At 35.5% G+C, this 21,806-nt stretch overlaps 1 protein-coding gene across 3 annotated transcripts in view; it reads left to right on the top strand.

Annotated features, from left to right (window-relative positions):
- Window positions 1-21,806, top strand: part of LOC109073950 (endoglin) — a 52,539-nt gene that overhangs the window by 15,478 nt on the left and 15,255 nt on the right. For all 3 annotated transcript variants that reach the window (XR_006154756.1, XR_006154757.1, XM_042723075.1), the window contains exons 4-8: window positions 12,955-13,065; window positions 18,508-18,688; window positions 18,780-18,945; window positions 19,287-19,386; window positions 21,570-21,753. Coding sequence is in view for 1 of the 3 variants with exons in the window: in XM_042723075.1 (XP_042579009.1) it covers window positions 12,955-13,065; window positions 18,508-18,688; window positions 18,780-18,945; window positions 19,287-19,386; window positions 21,570-21,753 (742 nt within the window). In the remaining 2 variants the exon portion in view is untranslated. The remainder of the gene's footprint in view (window positions 1-12,954; window positions 13,066-18,507; window positions 18,689-18,779; window positions 18,946-19,286; window positions 19,387-21,569; window positions 21,754-21,806) is intronic.

Here is a 21,806-nt window from a genome sequence, read left to right as displayed (position 1 = left end):
GTCTGCCGCTTTTGTGTTTTCATTGATGAAAGCAGGCCGTTTTATGATAGAAAATGCTTGGTTCAAACATGCTGCATTACAGACCAGCTGATACAAATGGATCTGCAAACCAGCAAACGATTTAAAACTGACTGAAACAGGTTTATGATATAAAGTAGGCCAAACCTTGTGAAAAAGAAGTATGCTTATATTCATATATTAAAACTGTGCTCATACAGTACTTGTCAAATGTTTTGGATTTCTAAAGGAATCATTGTGACACTGAAGACTGAAGTAATGATCCCAAACAAAATAAAAATAATACATTACATTTTAAACATGTAGTCACATAGAGAACAGCTATTTTAAGTTGTAATAATATTTCACTTTCAAATATATATATATTTTTTTTTTACTGTATTTATGAGTAAAAAATGCAACCTTGGTGAACAGAAGAGACTTCTTTCAGAAAAATGTAAAAATCATAAACGTAAAAATAATGTTTTTTTTTTTGAAAAACACTCCAATATTCTTTGTTTATGTACAACTTTAATAAATAATAAATAAATAAAACAAACAAATTCCTTACTTTAAAAAGTGCAATTTGTAATTTTATCAATTTAAGTTTTAAAGTACATTTTAAATAATTGTTTTATTAATATTTTGTCCTGCTTCAAAGAAGTATGCTTATTTTGATGTGTTGACTAGCATACTGAAGCACATGTAAAGTACTTGATTATACAGTACTGACAAGCATTTTATGCTTAACTAAAATATACTTTTAAATTCATTTCTATTGAAACTTGTATGTAATGTATTTCAATATATTTGCAGTTACTTCTGTTGGTAATAATGAAATTGCAATTAGTACATTTAAAATATATTTACTTTAAGTGGTGTAAATATGGAATAACCATATTTCAAGAACAATAGAAAGTAGTATTATGAAATTACATATAAAGATGTTACTTAAGTCCTGTTTGGTTCAGATAATTTCATTCATGTAAGTAAACTATTAATACATTTTTATAAAATTGCAATTAAAGATTCAGTTCACACTTATAACGTATATTCTTTTAAAGTTTATTATTTCCATTACAAGAACTCTTTTTAAAACCATGCTAAAGTGTACATCTTTTTCACAAACACATATCAGCTTCTCTTTCCGCACTTTTCCTCTCTGGTCCTCTTTTTACAGGCAGATGCGCTTTCATCAAAAACACACAGTTTAATGGTCAAAATGTGTCACTACTGACATCATCGTCTTCAGTTTAATAGGCCAACAATCATTTACTCTCCCTAATGTTCCTTTAAACCCATATGAGTTTCTTAGTAAAGTGTGACAGAATTGTCATTTTTGTATCCCATTAACTACTAACCCTTTAAAGCACAAACACACACACACACACACACACACACACACACACACACACACACACACACACACACACACGAAAACAGGGTGGCTGGGAGTGAGTGAAGACGGGTTGAGCTGCAAGTGGGAGGAGCTTCAGGCTATCATTGATGTCACTGTCTGGCAGCGCTCCACTCACGCTGGCGGAGAGCCGAAGTCGGGGATCCGGAGCCGACCGGGTCGAGAGCAGAGCCGAAGAATAACGGGAAGCTGTTATGCATCAGCAAAGCCCTGAAAAAGTGCTCTTGAGGAAAAAAAATGTGCAAAAGGGAAAACATTGTATCTTGAGTACAGGAACACAAAATAGCAGGGGCGAGTGATTCAGGCACCGCGGTGGACATGTTTGACCCAACGGAGTGGACAGGAGCGGGACAGGATGGATTATGGGAGGTCTCCGTTTCTGTAAAAACCCCATTGAGGATTGCTGCAAATTATTAAACATGACCTGGATTGTTTCCTTAAGCACGCAAGTTTCCATATTAAATATAGAATAAATGCGTCAGCAGATGCCAACACGAGAAACGGAAATCAAAATAAGCCGTGTTTGCAGTGAAAATGCCCCTCACAACACAGATTCACACATCAATGATTTATATGGAGTCACACAGCGCACCAATTAAAACTATTATTAGAAATATACAGTGGTGTGAAAAAAGTGTTTTTTTTTTTCATATTTTTCACCACTTGACTGATTTAGATCATCAAACAAATTTTAATATTACACGAAGATAACCTGAGTAAATACAAAAAAAATTTTATAATACGTTGTTTAATTGATTAAGGGAAAAAAGCTGTTCAAACCTGCCTGCCACTACATGAAAAAAAGTAAATTGCCCCCCTAATTCTTAAAACTGGTGGTGCCACCCTTGGCAGCAACAACTGCAATCAAGCGTTTTGCAATAAAACTGGGCAATGAGTCTTTCATATCGCTGTGGAGGAATTTTGGCCCACTCTTCTTTGCAGAATTGTTTTAATTCAGCCACATTGGAGCATGAATGGACTGTTTTAAGGTCATGCCACAGAATCTCAATCAGCTTTAACGTAAGGGACTTTGACTTGGGCCACTCCAAAACCTTAATTTTGTTTTTCTTGAGCCCTTTGGAGGTGGGGTGCTGGTGTGTTTGGGATCAATTGGATTGTTGCATAACCCAAGTGCCGCTGTGAGCTTGAGGCCACAAACGGTTGGCTGGACATTCTCCTTCAAGATTTTCTGATAAGAGTGCAGAATTCATGGTTCCAATCAATTATGGCAAAGTCGTCCAGGTCCTGAAGCTGCAAATCAGCCCCAGACACTCACACTACCACCACCATGTTTGGACTGTTGGTATGATGTTCTTTTTATGAAATGCCTGCCGTGTTGCTTTTATGCCAGATGTAATGGGACACACCTTCCAAAAAGTTCAAACTTTTGTCGCATTAGTCCCCAGAATATTTGCACAAAAGGCTTGGGGATAATCAAGATATTTTTTGGCAAATGGTGAGACGAGTCTTTGTGTTTCTTTTTGGTCAGCAATGCCTTTTTGCCTTGGACTCGTTGTGCTCCCATGGATGCCGTTTTTTTTTTGCCCCCGTCTCTTTCTTAGTGAATCATGAACCACTGTACAGGAACAAAATTTTGTTTTTGACAGTGACAATAAAGACTTAATCATGTTACAAAAGATTTATATTTTAAATAAATGCTGTTCTTTGAACATTCTAAACATAAAATGTGTACATTTCCAATGGCAGCACAGATGTTTTCAACACTGATAAAAATGAGAAATGTTTCTTTAGGCAGCAAATCAGCTTATTAAAATGATTTCTGAAGGATTCCTGTGACACCGAAAGACTGGAGTAATGATGCTGAAAATTCAGCTTTGATCACGGCAGGTTTAAGATATATTAACAGTTATTTTAAATTGTGATAATATTTCACAATTTTTACTGTATTTTTGAGCACGCAAATGCAGCCTTGGTGAGAGAAGAGACTTGTTTATGCATTTGTATTTAATATACATTAATACTGAGAAAACTAACAATAAATATATGCAAACAAGTATCTGTTTTTATCAAGTTTGACACTGCATTTACTGTAGTTACATCAGAGTACTTTTAGATGTTTTTTAGATGACTAAAACCTAAAGAAACAAAGGTACAGCAGTCAATAGAATAACATAATCAAATTATTATTAAGTATTATATAACTTTTTTGTGTTTGTAAATCCAGTAAATTGAAACTTTTTTTAAAATGAACTTTTTCACAGACCACCTAGCATCATCTAGCGGACACCTGTCTAGGAGATGCAGTTGAGCTAATTAAGAGTGATGGAGATCGTAATTGGTAATCATACGGGGCACTTTACCCAAACAAAAGTGTGATTCTCACTCCTCTTCTGAAAGCCTTCAGATGCTCACACACACTGGTCTCTGATCAGCAGAGGAAATGAAAGATGCCTCTTACAGCCATTCTTTTGTATTTGCTTCTTTGTGCTCATGGATGTCTGACAACTCGCCTCCAGTGAGAACTAATTAATGGTTTGTCAATCTCACACATCAGCTGATGATTTTTCGCAGAACACACTCCACATACAGTAGATAAAACCTGGCTAGGACAAAACCGGGATCTTCTGGGAGCATCTGAACAGAAATCTTGTGTTAGACTAAAGCGATCACTGCTTGCTTTATTATGAAGCGACTTTAAAGCCTTATACACATTTATAATGTTTTAACACATTTCACAAAAGTGTCAATTCTCAAAGAATTTGTTTAGTTTTTGTTTTAATACACTGTATAATTCTGGTTAAAAAAAGGTTAAATGGTTAAAATAACTGATAACAATGAAAAAAAGGAAAAAACCTTTAAATGTAAAGTGTCACACAGAATTCTGGGAATGTCAGTTTACAGTTTTTTCTTTCGAAGATGACTTCTTGCCTTTTTTACTCCCAAAAATCCAGTACAGTATTTTACTGTAAAATTAGTGCTGGGCGGTCTTTTGTACTCATTTACTGACGAGTAGGCTTGCAGTACTGCCACCTGAATGCGCTGTTTCTCTGCCGCTAACTGCACAGAAACAGACGCCGAGAGAGGTGATACTATGCTGGGAGAGTCAGACCTCGTGCTCACGGGGCAATACTGGCAACATCTTACAAACTGAATGATGGCTAAGGTTTATCCAAAAAAGTCGCCATTGTCAGTATGTATATTTTATGAAAAAAAAAAAGCAGTTGCTAAAGTTGCTAAATATAGTGCTAAAGTCTTGCTCGTGTGTGTGAGACCCGGGAGCTGATGGCAGGGGGTGGTGGATATTTGTGGTGGTTCAATGTGGATTTTGTGCATTAAGTTCTTCTGTGTACGCTTCAGTTTTGGGAACTTTCATGCATAGTAACACATACACAGGAAGTAAGCGTGAAAGAATGTATAATGTATTATGAAAGTGATGTCGTTGTGTGATTAGCGAGTGTTTTAGAGTACAAGTACAAGAGAGTTCAGAGGGGGACCAAACAACTGTTTCTTGAAGTGCCCTTTTGCGTCATCATCATGTGCCCACACGGAGGCGCCTTCATCATGTAAAGAATCTGTGCAAAGGATCATGGGAACCCGAAGAGTCCATCAGTTGGAGTCCATCAATATTTCCCCGTTTTGGAACGCAACAGACAGCGGTGTCCTCACCAAAGTGCAACAGTTAAAAAGAGAACCACTATTAAAAAGTGTCACGTTCTGAGGTTTGAAATTAAATTACATTTTAATTAAATTAAATACACCAGTATTGCGGTATTTTAAAAAATTATATCATAACAAAAAATAAACACGGTATTCGGTAATCTGTTTTTAACGCCCAGCACTATGTAAAATCTTCACACATGCAAAGACAATACTGGACAAAGTGAAGAACCAAACTGAGGTATTGATGAGGAGCCAAAACAAGACACAGGTGAAATTAATCAATAAACCAATGGGCAACCATACACAATCTAGCTATGTGAATAAGGAGAACATGAACTAAACAAGAGGGACCTGTTTCATAAAACAAGTTTACCAAATAAGCCAGGCTTATTTCAGTCAGTCTGACTTATTTTGAACCAAATCAACTGACAATAAGTCAGACTAACTGAAATAAACATGGCTTTTATATGGTAAACTTGTTTTATGATAACAGGCCCCAGGAAGAAAACATGGAAACCAAAAAAGAAGTAAACACAACATAAGAGACCACAGACAGAAAATAACCATTTTTAACAAATTACTTCTAAAAGAATTAATGCTTAAAATATTGTGATTTTGCATAAAAAGTAACTAATTGCATTACTTAGGTTACTTTTTACAGAAAAGTAATCCATTGTTATTTTTGCTTTACTTTTTGGTCGTCTGCCACTGGGTTTGCTTATGTATGTATTTATTTATTTATTTATTTTTTAAAATTTAATAACAAAAACCCCACCGGTTTTTTTTTTAGTATTTTTTGCAACTGATAAGGCCCTTTCACACCAAAAGTGAAAATTAATAAGCTTACATGTGCAATAAAATGTGAAAAAGAAAAAAAAAAAAAAAAAAAAAGTAACTAGCATTACTGTATTATTTGAAAAAGCAACATCAGATATTTTGTTTTGTAAATTTACTTTAGTAGTTACTTGGAAAAGTTATCTCATTATGTAACTTGCACTATCGATACCCCCCAAACACTGACATATATATTACACATACATCTCTTATATCAGTTTGGTACCAGCATGGCATTTCACACACACACACACACACCACACACACACACACACACACACACACCACACACACACACACACACACACACACACACCACACACACACACACACACCACACACACACAACACACACACACACACACAACACACCACACACACACACACACACAAACACACACACAACACACAGCAGAGTTTGTCCATTTATTACCCACCTGCTGTTGCCTCCCTAACGGTGGCCACTGTATTTGACAGCGTGTGTCGAGTCGCAGCACAGTGGAGAGAGTGTGTTGTAGAACATAAAACACCACTGGACTGACTGCCGAGAGCCTTGATTAGCCCAGTGGTGGGACGGTGTGGTGCAGAGCTCTTTCTGAACCTCTGAGACCAGCAGGGGGCAAATCCTTGTGGAAACCCTGCAGGCAAATGTGGCACACCGGCGACTGATCGATTGAATAAAAGCCATGAAGAAACAATGTGTGTCTGTGCTTCGCTCCTGCTGGCTGCTTCAAGCAGAGCACTGAGATGCTGAAAGTCCAGATGACAGGAGGGTCAACATATTATGATCTAAAAGCTTGACTATTTAACTGCACATCTGTCTTACAATTATGCTTTTGAAAACAGGTGGGGTCTCTCTGAAGTATTAGAGAAGATCAATAGAATCCAGCATAAAGCCTCCTATCAGCAATTGCACATTTCACAGTAACATACACTTCTTTTTCTTTTATGCTTAGTTTTGTTGGTCTCTATGTTTTACTTGAGATACTACAGAGCTCCTAAACAGATACCTTGTGATGGGGGAAAAAACTAGATGGGATGGGACCAATTTATAAGTTGTGTTTTTTTTCATTCACTAGCAAATATTATAGCATTTCCACTAAGCGTTCTCTCATAGAAGTGTTTAAAAATTTCTAGCAAAACTTTTGTATTTTTTTTTGCAAAACTATTGCGTGTTTTATTCACAAAACATTTGCTTTTTCTTGCATAAAGTATTGCTTTCGCTCACAAAACATATACATTCTCTCTTTTTTTTTTTGCAAAACAGCTGCATTCTCTTGACTGAAGCCTTGCAACAAGCCATTACGTTCTGTCCGAAAATATTTCTCTCAGAGAAATATTTTTTATTTTTTTTTAACCAAATAGGAAGCAAAAAATGCATTTTCCAAAACATTTGATTCGGCCCTCAATAAATTTTTAATGAATATTTAATGCATTTGGATTGCATTACTTTATATTAATACATATAAATAGCATTCAGACACCACATTAATGCATTCATAAAGAAAAAACCCATTATATACTTGACAAATACATATAAAAACATCCAGACATTTAACGTAAGGAAATAAAAAAGAATTGCCATACTAACAATGGGTGTATAATTGCCCATGCCACCATTAAATTGTATGTGGACCATTGAACAGTCATTTTCAAATCAATATCCAGGTTGTTCATTGATTGTGGTCGGAAAAGCGAGGAGACACTGTTGTGTTATTTGAATGAAATACTAGCATACAGAGGTGCTTACTGCATGCAAACATACCTTTCAATGGTAGTATCCTGGTTGCTCAGTGATTGCAACATAACAAGGGTTATTATGTTGCATCGTTTTATTCAAACAGTGACGTCCAGTTATCATCTCACAAATAAGCAGGTTCTTTGGCATTGTTAATGCATTTCTGTGTAAAAATGGATGCCTGATGGCAGCTCCCATAATTCGAGGTCTGGGTATGCTGTTCTGACTCAGCCTAGGTTTGACTGCAGGTCATTTTTGTCAACCCTTCTCCTCTGCTGTGTGTCTCAGGTCAGTGGGTGATCCTGTTTGGAAAGTGATTTTGTGCATTGCATCACACTTTTCGCCACAGGGTTTAGCTGTAATTCCGCCTATCTATTCCTGTGCTCTTGAATCTCCAGAGCAGTATTGACTCTTCCATCATGCTCCACGTGTAAGGATGGTCCTCAGCATCGCGGTATCAGGGTGTTTGGGTTGCACCACACATGACATGTTCAACTTGGTGTTCAGTGTGGATCTCATCATCCTCTTCTATTGGGTCTCTCAGATGTGGCTCCACTGGCAGGCAGTCCAGTCAGGAAGCATACTTGCTGTTGGGAATAACTCCAGATCAACTGAAATATGAAATTGTCAGATTTATTGAAAGTGTGTGTGTGATGTGTGTGTGTGTTGACTTTTATGCTGCTGATGCCTTTTTCACAAAGTTTCTCAATCTCTGTATTTTCAACGAGGGACTGCAGGTCTCGTAGTTCCTCCTGTGCTCGGCGGCCTGTGGACGGTTTGATTTTATTTTGACTGAGCTGAAGTTCCCTACCCTGCTAGGTGTCAAGATAAAGGAATAACGTGTTGAACCATGGAGTGAAAATTAATGGTTTGTGAGGGTCATTCTTATTTTTTTTTCTACTTTCAGCTTTCTTAAGTGCTCACATTGCGAAAATCCCCTTGTGGGAAAACTAAGTTACCACTTAATTATTGTAATCAGTGTGCACTTGTAGTGTACTTGAAAAAATATATTTTTAAAATTGTACTTTTATGTAATATTCAAATATTCTGCAATAAAAGGCAACTAAAGAGAGACTTAAGTACACATTTAAAAAGTGCACTGTGATACTATCAAAATAAAAGTTTTACTCAAAAGATTACTTAAACATAATGAATTAAAATGTACTTTAAGTACACTTATTTTGAGGTGTTGACTAACATACTAAAGCACATGTAGAGTATTTGATTATTATTTTAATTATATGTGTTACTCAATATTAAAATTAATGTATTTTATTTGTACTAAATTGCAAATTCATCATTACCAATGTCTAATTACAAATATATTTAAATAATGCAATACATGATATACAGGTTTCTGTAGAAATTACATTAAAGTAGTTTATCATAAATGCTTGTCGGTAATTCATCACACACACTTTAATGCATAGATGTATTTACTTAAGTGGGCCAAACAAATTATTCCAAAATTCCACTAGTTGCATTTAATACAAATTAAAACTATTATAAACTTTCAGGTAACACTTTATTTTAAGGTATCCTTGTTACACGTTACATGTGCTTACTTTATTATAATAACAATAAATGATGCATAATTACATGCAAGTAACCCTAACCTACAGTAACCGTAATCCTAACCCTAACCATATAGTAAGTACATGTAGTTAATTAATATTACTCAGTACTTAAATGTACAATTCTGTATCAAGGACACAAAATATAGTATAACTCACTTTAATTTAATTGCAATTAACATGCAATTAAGTGTCCAAAAGTATTGCATTCAGTTTGCACTTAAAAATATTCTTAAAAATGTATGAAGTCTGTGTTAAGCACTCTTTTAAAAAGTATACTAAAGTATACTTATTTTTATGTCTGATTCAGCTGCAGTGTTTTTCTCCCCAACAGAGGCTTTTCTTGTGTTGCCCTTTCAAACAGGTCAGATTTATGAAGCGTGTATTATTGATGTTTCATACACAGTTTCTCCATCTCTGTCAGGAGACTGGAGATCTTTAACACTGCCGTAGGTTTCATGGTGAGGACTCTCAGTTGCTCTTAGTTTTGGAGCAGTTCTGGGCATATTCACAGTATTTCTCAAACTCTGCATTTGGAGGAAGACTTGGACAGTTTCCCTTATATTTGAAAAGCTTCTTGGTGTAATGCACAGATGGTGTTTATTATTGCATGTTCTCTGAACACATGTTGATGCTAATCTACTAATGATGGTAAAGAAGGTGGTCCAAAGCAACAAGGTCATTACGAGCGTTGCTGTTCTTCTTTGTAAATGAATTTTAGAAATGTCTGGCTTGTTTTAACTTTGACGTTTTAGATGAACTTGGCTTCTCCAGGGAGCAGTTAGTAGTTCTCATTTACTCAGACATTGATCCAGCTCTGCTCTGGTCTAGTGATGAGGAAGGATACAGGTGGGAATGTTGACGTTGTGTGAGATTACGAGTGGATTTGCTCCCAGTACGAGCTTGTCTGGGTTTGGCTCGTCCCTCTGATTTACTCCAGATGGAAGCTCTTTCTCTAGATTCACACAGTAGTTGCTCTGAAAATCCCGGGACACATATTTCACCATCTGAGTGTTGCACAATTCAAAATATATTGTTTTGAGGATGCATTAATATGATCTGAGTGATCAAATGGTTTGCTGTAATTCTTACTGGATGGCATGTATATGTAGCGTGTACATGCATTAAAGGATATTTCACCCACAAATGAAAATGTGCTGAACATGTCCTCACCCTCGGACCATCCAAGATGTAGATTAGTTTGTTTCTTCATCAGATTTGGAGAAATGTAGCATTCTATCATTTGCTCGCCAGTGGACCCTTTGCAGTGAATGGGTGTCGTCAGAATGAGAGTCCAAACAGCTGATAAAAACGTCACAATAACCACATTTCTCCAAATCTGATGAAGAAACAAACTCATCTACATCTTGGATGACCTGAGGGTTAGCACATTTTTTTTTTAAAAGATTTTTGTCTCATACCTTCATTGAAATGGAAAATTGCCATGAGACTGAAAAACATGAAATAATATTGATTAAAAGTACATTGCATCTGTTATGTTTTCCACGTCATTACATTTTAATTCTAATTCATTCAATTCTAATTCTAATTGAAATTTTCCATCCTGTTAGCCAATTTAAAAAGTATTCTCAAATCCAGTCCTGAATGACGCACCAGCTACAGGGTACAAAATAATAAAAACACGTAATTGTGACAGCATTTTGGAAATATATATGCATACAGTATATTAATTCAAACGTGTCCAACATACAAAGAAAGTCTCGCTGCATTTTTCTTCTTCTAGAAACCTTGTTTATGCGTCATTAATACCATGCAGTATATTTTTTGTCATGTTTTTGTGAGTAGTGTGCATTATTATCATCAGTTGATTGTCATCTCAAAGCTTTCTATTGAACTTTTTCAACATTTTTGTGCTTTGATGAGATGAACACTGTTTTTGCACAGCATAATGAATAATAACATTTAAAAACATTGAAAAAAAACCCAGCTTAATTTTATTCATATACTCAAACTAAGCAGAAATATGTAGTTTGCTGCAAATGCTGATATTTATATGAACAAAAATAAGATTAAATTCTAATGCTTCTAATGCTAATGTGTGACAGAAAAGTTTTGATCATTTGCAGGCTTTAGAAATCCATTTGTCAAATATGATACAGAAGCTAGGGTTAAAATTGACGGGTCTAAGTCTTAATGTGAATCTCAACTTGCAGCTTTACTGTCACACTTTATTTTAAGGTGCAATTCTCACCATTAACAAACCATTAACTACAACTTTTGCCTCAATAAACTCCTAATTTGCTTCTTATTAGTGTGATAGTTGTTAAGTTTAGGCACTGGGTAGGATTAGGGATGTGTGTGATTTGTGCACAACTTTAGTTGAGTTGTAAACTGTGTTAACGCAGTAAAGCAGAAAGCATGAGGTAAAACGCAGGCAGGACCAGCAGCTGGACTTCCACATCACACTCCAGCGCGTCTGTATGTCTGCAAAACAACAGCGGCACTGCCAGACCAGCACAAATGTTTAGGGTGCATGATTTCTGTGCTTCCTAATCACAGGAAAAGTGCCTGTGGGAATTTCTGCCTCCCGGATCAGATTGTGTCTCATTAACTCCAGCTATATGCTGCTGTACTCTAGCAGATCTCAAACCCGTCGCTCTGCAAATTCTCTATATCTTCTTTATTTACCTGGTTGCTGATCCTGATCATCAGCTTGTTTATAAAGAGCTACATGAACTGAACCGGATAAAAAACTTGTGAAATGTGCAGTGCTGTGGATCACTGGACTGAATTGCTGAATTGTGCTTTTCTCTGTGGCTGTAGTTTGAGTGATGCTCTTTCCGATTCACAATCACCCAGTTCACTCAAGATTAGTGTAGTATACTAGCATTATCTGAAGTGTGTTGTTTGTCCATGCAGAAGTCATCCTCACAGTGCTATGGTGTTGTGAGTGGTTGCTAGGGCATTGCTAGTGGGTTGCTAATGTGTATGAAAATTGATATCATGTATAAATGTATTGTTGATGAGTATGTACACTATATTTATGTAAATGTAGTTTTAATAAATTCAAAAATTCAAAAAAATTCAGAATACACACACACACACACACACACACACACACACTACATAAACACTCCCTACATTTCAGCAAGAACAAAAAATAGTTGTATCATGGACAACTCTTAGAAGATTTTAGCATGGTAATGGATATGACAATGTTAATGTATGGCGGAATAGATCTGCTGCACTGCTGCTGCAAGTACAGGAACTTGTTACTGCCAATACATATGCTGATACAGTGCTTTGAGTATTTAAGACATACTGCTGCTGCACAAATAGCATATAAAATAACCCATAGCAGATCTATACAGGTGGAGCTGGGGAAGGTGGCGGGTGTCAGAGGAACTCTGAAAGTGCAAAATGCTTAAGTGGATGCTAACCAGCCATTTAAATGTAAAGCAGCAAGCTCATTGGCTGCATCTGCAACATGAACCAATCAGATTGTGCCAAGTCGCTTAACGCTGTGAATATCATCAGTTATGTTAAGAGCCTATCAGTCTGCGTCATTTAGAGTTTAATGAAAGAACTAGTCATTTTTCTTTTTCCACTGACATACATTTATTTATTATATATTTAAAACTATAAACATATGATATTTTTCATTTATATTGTGAAGATATACTGTGCTGTTTACAACAGAAAGACTATTTGCAATTGGTAATAAAAAATTTTGTCAGAAAGATTTTTTTTTTTTTTTTAGCAAATAGGCTCAAACATTAAATGAAAAAATTTCCGTTCTTGTATTTTCACAGGAAAACATATTAACACTCTTATTACCTGCGGCAAACCCATCGGTGTTGATCATCACCTCCAGCAGTGCACTAAACATCCTGGTTTATGACAATCCCGCAGTGAACATCTATGTAAGTACCAATGCATTCAGTGTTTTCATTTGTAATTCCCACCAGAGTTTGCTATAAATAATAAATGTTGTTGATGATGAGGATTATTCATGAAGTACTTTTTTTGTTGAGGTGCTGGCAGAAAAAGAGTCTTTTGTACACATCTTTATATTTAACAGTGGAACAAATGGTGTGTCACATGGGAGCCGTTGGCAGGTGTCTGACAATAAAAGCAGCTACAGCTGCACACTTTCAGCTCTGTTTTGAGAGGCAATTAACTTTGTTTGTTTAGCCCATGACCCCATGAGAATTTGCAAACAGACTTAACTAGTGTCAAATATGGATGTGCCAGAGCTCTCGAAACAAAACAGCCCAGTATGACACAAGCATACAATTTTTTTTCTTCAATTTGTTTTTTCCACCGCTGAACCTTGTTAACCTTTATTAGATTGCTGTGGAACAATGCGCATTGGAATTGCAGCAAGGAGAGGAAATTCAGCTCCGCCCCAATCCAGACCATGAGATATATTAAAAATGCAGTGTGTTATGATGGGAGAATCGGATGGCCTGGAGGAGACATGCGATGTCTTGAGTCTGGAGGAACAGCACGTGTTGTTCTTATTCTTATCAATAGATGTGGTCAGGCCAGGCAAAAAAACACTCCCGATCGTTTCCAACACCAGAATGAATCCATCACAAACTGTTCACTCAGCATCTAAAACAATTCGACAGGCAGAGAACAAAGTCTGCCTTTCGGAGTAGATTATACTATTTACATACATAGAATATCAACACTGCTTTTCAATGTTTAATTAAAGGGATAGTTCACCCAAAAATTCTGTCATTAATTACTCACCCTCATGTCCAGGGCCTAAAATTAAAACTCGGCAAGCGCCAAATGTGAGTAAAAATCGGCATTGGCGAGTATATGTAACAGTGTCAGTCGCCAGTTGGCAGGTAAAACTTTTACGAAATATAACAATGCAATGGATTGAGAACAACGGCCAGTTTTAAAGAGATTTGCTGTTTCTGACGTAAGCGAATAAAATAATCTTTTCCGAAGACGAGATCATCATGACTGGTTAGCTGTTCGACTAGACTGAATGAAATAATAGCATACAAATGGGCTGATAAGGTCAGAGCAGTGTGATGGTTCTAATAACCTTTACCTTAGAAGATATTGCTGCTTTATTTCGGAAGATTAAATTTCCATTTTTTATTCTTCATAACCTGGCACCGTGAGTGGCTGCGATGCGACAAAATAATAGAACCCACTACAATCAGTGATTCTGTCTACACTGGATGCGGCACTGCGCGACACAACATGACAAATCCTTGACAGTACACTGCTGCCGTGTTATATTTATGACTTACTGACACAAAGTTCAAATGATTTTTAATGGTATCTTTGTCGCATTCGTTATAAGAATGTAGCGACACATACCTAAGGTTACACTGGAACGGAAACATGATGAGCAAACATCAGAACGTCATGACGGTTCTCTGTGTTTTAGTGAGAGATGATGGTGTTTCACAAGAGAGACTGGCTTGTGTTTGATACTGCGACTAACACGGTGGCCTTCTCTATTTGGCGAAAACATGCAAAGGACAAGAATCTCAACAATTTGTTTTCTTAATGAACATTGACTGAACATGAACTTAAGGTCTGGAATTCATGGTAGCTTTCATTGGCCAAGGCCCGCCCATGAGGCCATTTGACCGACATGTCAAACAACCAATCACAGTTCGTTTCGTTCATCGTCACGTTTCGAGGTGTGGAAATGTCGCCACAATAACAGGCCGATGTGTAAAACTCTCTGACATATTTTAAAGATTTCACATAAGAACTTTAAATATTTCACATACTTTTAAAAATCCAGCATTTAACTGATCCTGATAAGCGCTCGTCATCACAGTTGTAAAGTTTTATTCGTCACATACACAATTATATAGAGCATATATAACCAGCAGTGAAATGTGACACGGTGGCTTTCTTCTTTCGTGAGGGGGTTTGGCACCACGGTATCTTTGTTTCCAGGTGGAATGTTAAAGAACGTGACACACGCATCTCCCAGAAATCCTGTATAATTCAATCAATCCGATGACGACTTCAACACTCCTGAAGTGTTTCCACTTTCGTGTCCCATATGCATCAGACGTTTAGCCAACGGTCCGTGGGCGTGATGTCTGAGGCTGAGACTAGCAAAAAGTTAGCTTTAGGCCCTGCTCATGTCGTTCAAAACAAAGAGTTTAAGCACTATTCCTTTAATCACAAATCCCTTTCCAGTAGAATCAGTATCACATTCATGTACCACTGTATTTTCTTGTAACAGTTGACAACCAAAGCAAAAATTCTGACAGATTGTGCCCAAAAATGGAATTACTTTAAAATATAACTATTGCTCATGATATTGGAATTAGAGCTATTTTTGCATTGTCTATACATCACTGTTCAAAAGTTGTATTTTTTTGTCTGTCGTCTACTCACAAAGCCTGCATTTATTTGATCAAAAATACAGTACAAATTGTGATATATTATTACAATTTAATAATAGATGTTTTCTACATGAATATCTGTTAAAATGTAATTTATTACTGTGAACAAAGCTGAATTTTCAGCATCATTACTCCAGTCTTCAGTGTCACATGATCCTTCAGAAATCATTCTAATATGCTGATTTGCTGCTCAAGAAACATTTCTGGTTATTAATGTTGAAAACAGTTGTTTTACCCGATATTTTTTGTGGAAACCGTGATACATTATATTTTTCAGGATTCACAGATAAATAGAAAGTTCAAAAGAACAGCATTTATTTGAAATATAAATCTTTTGTAACGTTATAAATGTCTTTACTGTCACTTTTGATCAATTTAATATTTCACTGATAAATAAAAGTATTATTTTTTAAATAATAATAAAAATATATAATAAATTTAACTTAAATGAGTTACCTATCTAAAAAAAAATCATAAAACTGTGAGGGTCAAACAGTAGTTTTTACTTTTTTTTTTCCCCATATATTATGCTGAAGTGATACAGTTTTGACTATGTACTTGAATTTGCTCACTTAATGAATGTTAATTTTGGACCTTGGCATCAAGTTTCAATATTACATCCAAAGCAGTGCAGAATTAAATATTATTCTCTCTTCTTCCAGCTATATGCAGTGCGTATTCTGATGTCCATTCACTGTGTCATACACATCTGCAGCGTGAGAGAAGCTCTTTTGATGGAGACAGCCATTGCATGTTATTGTTCTCCATTTCTCCGTAAATGTCATGTGACTGAAAAGTTTGCTTAGGGTGCAAATATGCAGAACATTGTTTGAAGTGTGACATCATGGTCTATTCTGGAGATCCATCATCATATCACACGTTTCTGTTTGTTTCATGTTTCTGAGTCTCCTCTTGATTTTGGTTGCTCACGGTCAAGCTGCTTCCTGAGGTTTTGATGCCTCACATCACTCATCTAATCCAAGACAAATGACCATAAATCTACATACACCTTATTGTGCTTCAGATGTACTCGTGTCTACATGCCTTCCTGTCTCTGTATTTCCCCCCCTGACTTGAATACGATCGGTTTGTGTATATTGTCTATTTCACAATGGCTTGCAATGTTGCTCATCCAATCAGAATTTAGAATTTTATAACTGAGTGATTTCACACTTGCAGTAACTTTGTTCTGATTCGGCTGCACATAGTCAAATGATATTCAGACCAGCAGCATGACTCTAAACATGATGTATATTGAGAACTTTCATTTCTGACATAAACCGACCAGGTAGCTTGTATATTTCTTTCCTGTCTACAATAATAAGTCCAAAAGAATGCAAAAACTGCAGGTTTTACTGAGGCTGCACTGGTTGCACTGATGCCAGACTTGTAATCAAAAAGACCCATTGCCACATTTTATTTGCTATATAAAGCTTGAATTTCCATTAAAATAACTTATGATATAAAATCACTCATAGCCAGGTATAATATTTTGATCAATGCTCAGCCTTTCTGCACACTTTGAAGGTGACCTTTTTCTTTGCACGGAAGGTTCATCATAATTAAGTGACGATTTGAAAAGCTGTGAGCAATGGTAAAGGAACAACTGTCCTAGAATTTGTGTCTGTATAATATAGAGCTCTGGCTATAAATCATGCTTCATAAATATAGCAAGGTTGTTGCCTTTGCATCATATATATGTGTTTGTTTATATTCTGATTTCCATATCAGCTATTCTTATTCCATTGTTTTGCTGTACTGTGCTCTTATTATGCTGTGCTTATGCTACACACACACACACACACACACACACACACACACACACACACACACACACACACACACACACACACACACACACACACACACACACACACACACAGCAGTAAAAAGTTTAGAATAATTAAGATAGTTTATGTTTTTGAAAGATGTCTCTTCTGCTCACCAGGAGTCTATTTATTTAATAAAAAATACAGGAAAAACTTTTTTTAAAACACACACACACACACACACACACACACACACACACACACACACACACATAATATAAAATTATATATATATATATATATTATATTATATTATATTATATTATATTATATTATATTATATTATATTATAATAACAATTTAAATTATCTGTTTTCTGTGTAAATATATGTTAAAATGTAATTTATGACTGTGATCAAAGCTGAATTCAGCATTATCAAAGTCTTCAGTGTCACATGATCCTTCAAGAGTCATTCTAATTATACTGATTTGCTGCTTAAGAAACATTTCTAAATGCTATCTATGTTGAAAGCAGTTGTGCTATCAAATGTTTTTTTTTGTGGAAATGATGATTTTTTTTTTTTTTGAGGCCTTGTTGATTAATAGTATTATTTTTTTTTTTTTTTAAAAAAAATAAAAAACGGCCCCCAAATATTTGAATGCTAGTTACACAAATTTTCAACATTGATATTATTCAGAAATGTTTCTTGAGCAGCAAATCAGCATTTGATAGTAACTTTAAATTGTGATAATATTCCATAATATTAATGTTTTTTTCTTTATTTTTCATCAAAGAAATGCAGCCTTGATGAGCAGAAGAGACATTTTGATACATTTTGAAAACTTTTTACCTGTAGTATGTGATTGTGTAATTTTTCTTTAAACTTTACTGTAATAAACAGTAGATGAACTTCAGGGGAAGGCTGTCAAAAGTCAGACACTGCCATCTAGGATCTCTGCGAGAAACTGGCTGACTGTAAATAACAGGCTTTAAACAGCAGTGCATATATAGCTATGAAAGATTTGACATCAAGGAATCATTTGATTATTTGCATGTAGTGCTATTTTCTGTGTTATCTGCAAACAGAATTGTCCTTCTAGTTCCAGGCCTGCATGTGGAGACTAAAGTTGATTCTCCTGACGTGCTTTTATATTGTCTCTTATCCTAAAATCAAACTCATTTCCATCCATCTTACAGGTAAAAAACGGGTCTTCAATACGTTTTTTTGGGAAAACTGGAATACCTCCACAAATACAAGATGCCCCATTCGCAGACAGTGATTCTGCAGTTCTGAAATGGGCAGAAGAGACATTTGGTGGAGTGACGTCCTTCACCTCAGCACGAGATCCCAGAAACATCACTTTCACCGGGATGAAAGGTAAGATCACAATCTGCATCTGTTTAGTCGCCCCTTAAGATGCGTGCATTATCAGTGATCTGCTCATTTGTGAAACATTGAACTCTTTCAGGTGCACAGCGACCATCAACGTGTGCCCTACAGCCGGAAACAACAGCAGATAAACAGTTCATTGAACTGAATCTGAAACCTCCATCTGATGAGCTCAAAGCATGTTACACAAAGCATTCTGAGGAACCACTGCACGTGATCAATATTCCTGATGACGTCAAAATACAGTAAATGGCACCTTGCAACTTTAAAGTAGAAATGGGATACGGAAATAATTTATTTCCATATCACCTATGATTGGTCCAAAATGCAGCTTCTACTCTGACTGGGACAGTGCTTCACTTCTTCTGGTCTCTTTACTCATTATCTTAAAGTGGATGTTTCATTTGTTTGTTTTTAAAGATGGTTTAGTTTTATCTCTCCTCTGTTGTCATTGCTTCCCTCACATCTTCTAATGAGTCTCTTCTGTCTGAAGTTTAATGTTGAAATGTGATTACCCCATTTTTTTTTTTTTTTTAACTCTGGTCATGTATTAACATCACATTCATGTGGCTTTTTTTCTTTTCAGGAATGTTTCTTTGCATTTACCAACCAAGTCTAAATTTTTCCTGAGAGGTCCAGCAGGCACTGTGTGGGTCATCAACAACACTAAAGAGTTCCAATTTGTGGTGAGAATGACATGTGGAAGCTTGTTTCCACCACAGGATACAAATATAAACAGGGACTTTCTATCTGACATTTAAAAAAAAAAAATCTTGTTATTGCAATCCATAGAGTATTCTGACTTTTCATATCATAAGTCACAAGTCATGAGTGAGAAAATCCATAGTGCAAGTTAACTCGCAACAATAACTTTACATAACTCACATTTATAAGTTACATAATGCAATTCCGACTTTTAAATCTCACAACTCTGAAAACGTTCTCATCCCAATTCTGAGTTCACATCTGGCAATTAATAATTAGCTAATTGTTTCCAAATCCTGAAGAAAGATCCAAACTGAGAATTTGTAACTTGCAATAACATGTTTACATCTTGCCACGACATAATAACTTGTGGGAACATGATAATATGTCGTGGCCACAAGATCATTCTGTGACTTCTTATGTTGAGGGAACGACATATTTTTCTTGTGGCCAGGAGTTTAATGTGTAAATGAACTTGTGTAACCATAGCAACCCGGGATTATCAGAGATGGATTAATTAATAATTTATTTTACATTAAGAAATTATTCTATTATTTATTATAGAAATTATTACATTATTAAATTATTATATTAACCATAGGCCTTTGCTCCCGGACTGTATTACGTGCGATCCTCAGTATTCAGTTGCAGTTTATCATGAATAAATGTTACATAAAGCACATAATATAAAATATAAAAACATTTTTATCCATCCTACAGTCTTGTAAGTCCATTAACTGATCGTCTTTTTCCCCGTAATATTTGTATATTATTATTATTATTATTATTATCCTATTATTATTGGTTATTTATTTATTTTTTTATATTCATTTTTTCCCTTCATTTCGATCTCTAACATTCTGAATACTTTTGTAAACAATAGTCTACTGTAAATGCTTGACATGCCAATAAAGCTTTGATTATGCTGACTGGAATTTTTGCTGAAATGCAGTTTAAATTTTACATATATTTAATTTGATTTCGGTTAATTAATAGACCGTAATTATAAATACTATAGTGTTTCGTTGAGGAATTAATCAATCACGTAGTTTAATTTGTAAATGAAAACACAACACACTCATTTATCATCACACATGGGCATAAAAACAATCATAAAGTCAAAACTTTAATGGCATAATTGTCAGGTGTTTATTTGCAGAATATATGGTAGGCTAACAAATACTAGCATAATTATACAAAACGTTAACTAGGTAAAGCGATGCACAAATTGAAAGGGAAAATAAGCATATATAACAATAAATATAGCACTAATAAGTTAATGTAATAATAATAATAATGATATACAAATATTAAATTAAATGTTTAATGTTAATAAAAAATTTGATCTATTTTTGATAATTCCGGGTTGCTATGGTCATGCAGGTTTGTTTACACATTAAACTCGCCACGAGAAAAATATGTCATTCCCTCAACATAAGAAATCGTGGTCATGAGAAATGGATGTTGTTCCCTCAACATAGCATTTTGAGGCTACGACATAAGGATGTTGTTACCTCGACAAAATGATCTCGTGGCCACAACATATTATCACGTTCCCACGAGTTATGTCGTGGCCAAGACAAAACTAAGTGAACCAACCATGTCAGCTCACGGGCACCATAGTTTATAACCCACGATTACAAGTTTATATCTTGCAACTCTGGCTTTTTTTCTTGCAATTAATAACTCATAATTTTTTTGAAATTTTTTTCTAAACTAGCCTTCAATTATGAGTTTGCATCTTGGAATTCTGACATATTTTCTTTGCAACTTGTAATTGCGAGACAAACTCACAATTCTGAGGAAAAAGATCCAAACTGTGTTATTCAGATTTTTTTTTTGTCAGGATTCTGAATTTACCTCTCAAAATTACTAACTTTCCATCAAAGTAATAAAAAATTTCTGAATTGTGAATATATAGCAGTTAACATCACACAATTCTGTCTTTTTTCCTCATAATTCTGAGTTGCGTATGTTAACTCACAGTTTCTAGAAAAAAGTAAAAATAGAGATATAATGACTTTGTTTTTATCCCATTGTGTAAATAAGCTTCCACATTTTCACGACCTTAAATCATCATCAAAAATAAGTGCTTTTACTAGTAACTAACAAATTAAATAACAAGTGTTCTGTATGACTAGGTTTTTACGTTTCTCTCTTACAGTCGAACAATCATATAATCTTAAATGGGATGAGTGTGCCTTTGAAGGAGACGATCTCTGATGACCCTAGAGAAATCAGGCAGAAGGTGTTGTTAAAGTTCAAAGGCATCCCCATCACCAGCTACTCTGAGATCCATCTGAACGTGTCACACATCCAGCTGTGGATCAGGGACACGAGCTCCTCAGGTAATGTGTTTTGGATCTTTGTTCTCTCTCATTAGCCTGGACATGAGGTTTGG

This window comes from Cyprinus carpio, chromosome B5 (assembly GCF_018340385.1).
Source record: "Cyprinus carpio isolate SPL01 chromosome B5, ASM1834038v1, whole genome shotgun sequence".
Taxonomy (NCBI): Eukaryota; Metazoa; Chordata; class Actinopteri; order Cypriniformes; family Cyprinidae; genus Cyprinus; species Cyprinus carpio.
Note: the sequence above shows the minus strand (reverse complement) of the source record. Positions and strands in the feature narration are given on the sequence as shown.